We start from the raw sequence: 4,315 nt of genomic DNA, 5'->3' as shown, positions 1-4,315 counted from the left end.
ACCCTGTGCCAGTGTCTCACCACCCTTACAGGGAAGAGCTTCTGCCTAAGATCTAATCTAAATCTCCCCTCTTTCAGCTTAAAACCATTCCCCATTGTCCTGTCACTGCAGGACCTAAACCTTCAAACCAATAAATAGGTGGCTGCAATCACAGCTCTGCACCCGTTTCCATCCCTGTCTTTCCCAGCTCGGCATCGACCACAGCTCCACGGGCACAAGGCAATGAACACCTCGCTCCTGGCAGCCTGGAGTGGGCGGGAAGCATCCCCCATCCGAGTGGGCAGATAAAGGAAACATCCACAGCCCATGGGACCTGTCCCCAGTCCCAGCAGGAAGAGTCCCCAGCCCCTATTGTTCCAGGGAGAACAATGCCATGGCCTCGGCGCCTTCCAGGGACTCACTGGGGAGACCAAATGTAAGCAGGGCCCTGACGCAGGGGCTAGAGGAGGAAGGGACACACAGGGCTTGGAAGCACCAGCATCCAGGCACAGGCTGGGATGTGGAGGGGCTAGAATTGCTATTTTCTCCTTCATTTTGCCCCCAGCACAAGGGCAACATCACCCTTGAGGGTAGGCAGCCCCATCTCCCTGCTGGGGCAGGACTGGGCTCCACTCTGTGGTTTTCCAGTACGTGATGCCCATTTTTTCCTTCCTGAACTCCAGCCCATCATGCCTTGGTCCAGTCCCTGCACAGAAGGGATGACATCTGCCGCCTCCTCCTTGCTGGGATGCTCCAGGAACCAAATCCACACAAAACTTTTCCCTCTGTGGTGGTTTTCAACCAGCTCAGCTGCTCAAACCAGGGCACAGCAGCATCACACCAGTGCCAGGATCCCCCATCCCTCACCTTCTTTGCTGTCCAGCACGGAATCCTTCAGGGAGCTGGCAGCCCCAGTCTGGCCTTGCACCGGGCTCTGCGCTGGGCTGATGCCACTGCCCCCATCTGCTTGGTCTTTGCCCCTCATTTCCTCCTGCCAAAGTGTGGATTTGGTGGCAGGGACCTTCTCTGCACTGGGAATGTTGCTGCTGGTCACAGCCATCTTCGCAGGACCAGGCTCCTAAAGAGAACAGGGGACTAGTGGGTTTGCCCCACCCCCACCCACAGAGGGCCCGTGGGGCTGTTCCTGGAGGTGTGGGAGCCACATGGCTTAGGTGCTGCCCATGATGCTCAGCCATGTGCCACCACCACATTCCCAAGGGAACAAGCTCGCAGGTGGAAACCCCCAGTGTGGGACAGGTCAGGATAAAGTGATCATCACTATGGCTTAGGTGCTGCCCATGATGCTCAGCCACGTGTCACCACCACATTCCCAAGGGAACAAGCTCACAGGTGGAAACCCTGCCCAGTGTGGGACAGGTCAGGATAAAGTGACCATCACAGCTCTCAAAATGAGACAGGGAACATCCTTTGCCAGGGAGGGCTCCCAAAACCAGCCACACCTCCCCATGCATCCAGTTGGGAACAGATCCAGAGCAAAGGCAAGCCAACAATTGCTTCAGCCAATGCTGCAGCAGCACCTGGCTTTGTTTGGGACAGGAACTGCTCTTCCCAGCATGGCACGCAGGATGCTCTGGCCACCAACATGTAACTCCTTGGGAAAAGCTCATCTCATGCTCACACACCACGTAGGGTCCCTTCCACTTACACTCCAGCACAGCAGCTCTTCCCAAAAGCTGCCTGGTGCAAGCGTGGGGCTCTGCACCCACATTCATGTGCAATGCCACAGACCCACAGAGAAACAGGTCTGTCAGGTCCTAACTCACGGGGAACCTCTGAATGCTCCCCTCACCTCTGCCAAACCCCAGTTTGGGGTGACACTGCACCCTCTGTCATCGATGGAAACGAACACACCAATTCCTCCTTACCCTCTGCACACCCCTGGTCCCTCTGCACATCCCTGGTCCTTCCGCAGGCTGTCTCACAGCCTTCCACAAATACAGACCAACACCAGCCTTCTCCCCTGGGACCCATTTGCCAGGACTGAATCTGCTCACTGTTATCACCAAAAACCCCACAGAAATCAAACTAAAGGACACAGGATTGAGGAGAAAATGAATTCCCTGCCTCCGGCAGCTGTGATGTTTGTTTGTCACAGCTGGTTTGCTACAGGCCACTGATAAAGAGTAAAACCCAACCAGTGCTGCTCTCCTCCTAGGTGCTTCGTTTACCTAACAGGCTGCTTGTTTTACAAAGGAAATACAACATCACACTGAGCTTTATGCTACTTGAAAACAATATCCATCACCTTAACTGCTTCTCAAGGGGCTCTGGAGTCCACCAGATGATGATGGCAGCTTGGTGGCCACAGCCTGGGCAGGCCAGGTTGGGAGCATGCCCCAGCTTTCACAACAGGGTTTAGCTTTGCTCCTTAGCACATGTTTTGCTGTTGTTGTACTAAGCTCCTGCATTAGCAGATTATTTTCCTTAAAGCCACCAATAAATCAATGACAATTAACACCCCCCCTTCAAAGTCTCCGGATTGTGGGAAGTTTCCCAGCTGCTTGTTCCCTTCCCACAGAGTAGGGGGAATCCAGGAGTGCCTGAGCCAGCAAAGAAGATCTGGGGACAGGGGCTGCAAAGAACATCCTCTCAACATCAGCAGAGTCTCTGGTGGGTTTTAGCCCTGCACGTCCAAATCAGCATTTGGGCTGCTGGGGATCCCCCAGGGAATGGGTCCTGGCTCCATTCACAGCCACAACAAGCAGCAAATGACCTCAACTTAAACAAAATCCCTTTGGAAATTTCAGTGCAGTGTTGGAGGTGAATGATCCAGAGTTCATGGGCATCCTGCTCCAGGGAACCCTCCTTGAGAACAAGCTCCAACCACCAAAGTCCCCTTCATCCTTAACCATTGATCCAAAAGCCCAAAGCTCGTCACCAGCTCAGGATATATATCCTTATATATCCCTTCCACACACCCCCATATAATTATTTGTGGATATGTATTGAATTAGACAGAGATATGAGGGCCAAAAAGCAGTCTATGAGCAAGCAAAGAAATTAAGTCTGTGGTATGAACAGATCCAAAGAGGAGTGGGCACCGAAATCAGCAAAACAGGCCTAAAACAGGCCTCCAGTTGCATTGTGTCTGGGCACGCTCTGCTTACCTGAGCCTGCCACACCCCTGTGCAAACAGAAAACAGTACCTCAAATCCCACATTTCAGCCCCAAATCCTGCAGGCAAAGGCAGCCCAGTGGCTCCTGCTGCCTGCAATGGAGTAAAGTAAAAGCTGCAAGAGAAACCTGCCCTTTTGCCCTAAAACTGTAACCTGCTCGCAAAGCAAAGGTGGAAATGCCTCTAGGGTTGCACCAAACAACCCCTGTCCAAAGAGCTGCAGCTGGAATGGTATTCCCAGCTTCACCTGCATTGCTCCCACCCCACCGATGTTACAGGGAAAGGTATGAGGGGAGCTGGAAATAGCCCTGATGCCCCAGGAGTGCCAGGCTGCAGCCAAGCTCAAGACAAGGAAAAGCTACATGGGAATGAGAAAAAGCAGCAACGTCCATTGTTTTCCTGTTTTTTTAACTCCTAAAGGTGTCCATCCCTCCCTGAGCAGCTCTCAGACAGGATCTGTTGCTGGATTAGCGTGCTGCTGTCTTTAGAAAGAAACCAGGCTTTCTCCGCCAACACACGGAGAGGGAGCTGAACAGCAGCCAGCTCCAGGAGAAGCCATTTCACAGAGGGGGATCTGGTGCTGCTTTTCTCCCCAGCATCCTCTCTCCTTCCCTGGACCAGCTGCCTGCATCAGCACGGTTGAGGACACAGCAGAAAGATGCTTTGCAGGTTGCTCTGCAGTACCCAACACAACGCAGCATCCATCTGGCAGCAGGTCCCACACAGAGGTTGGTTTTGCAAGTGAATTTGAGTCTTTTTCCAGTGTCAATGGGATGGAGAGAGTGGAACGAGGGTAACAAGTGGGATGGGGCTTGGGGTGGACCACGCCAAGCCAAGGATGTGGAAACTGCCACCAAGCTCCATGCTCACCCCATCCCCAAGCACCTGGGAAGTCCGTCTGCGCACAGGGAGCCAGCATCCTTCCCACAGCCACTTCCCTTATTTGGTGCTCAGGAGCACGGATCCTGTACGGTTTCCAAGAAGTTTCCATGGTGATGAAACGTAACCCACAATGATGTTTTTCTGGCTCTGAGCCTCTTCCCCTTTCCACCCCGGCCCCCTCCTGAACCCAGCCTGGGTTTAGTGTTGTGCCAGGGATGGGGTGAGCATCCCTGCCCTGCTCCATCAGCTCGCTGGGGTGCCCTGAACGCGGCAGCACCCTCTCTGTGGCTTGAGGATGGGGTGAGCATGGAGCCTGGT

At 53.8% G+C, this 4,315-nt stretch overlaps 1 protein-coding gene across 1 annotated transcript in view; it reads right to left on the bottom strand.

Moving 5' to 3' along the window:
* Window positions 1–4,315, bottom strand: part of MPRIP (myosin phosphatase Rho interacting protein) — a 61,016-nt gene that overhangs the window by 31,888 nt on the left and 24,813 nt on the right. Inside the window, 1 exon segment of the mRNA XM_010016911.1 lies at window positions 847–1,057. Within this exon segment, the coding sequence (XP_010015213.1) occupies window positions 847–1,057 (211 nt within the window).

Source organism: Nestor notabilis, unplaced genomic scaffold, assembly GCF_000696875.1.
Source record: "Nestor notabilis isolate BGI_N333 unplaced genomic scaffold, ASM69687v1 scaffold16366, whole genome shotgun sequence".
Taxonomy (NCBI): domain Eukaryota; kingdom Metazoa; phylum Chordata; class Aves; order Psittaciformes; family Psittacidae; genus Nestor; species Nestor notabilis.
The sequence above is the reverse complement of the archived record's forward strand: the minus strand, read 5'-3'. Positions and strand labels throughout refer to the sequence as shown.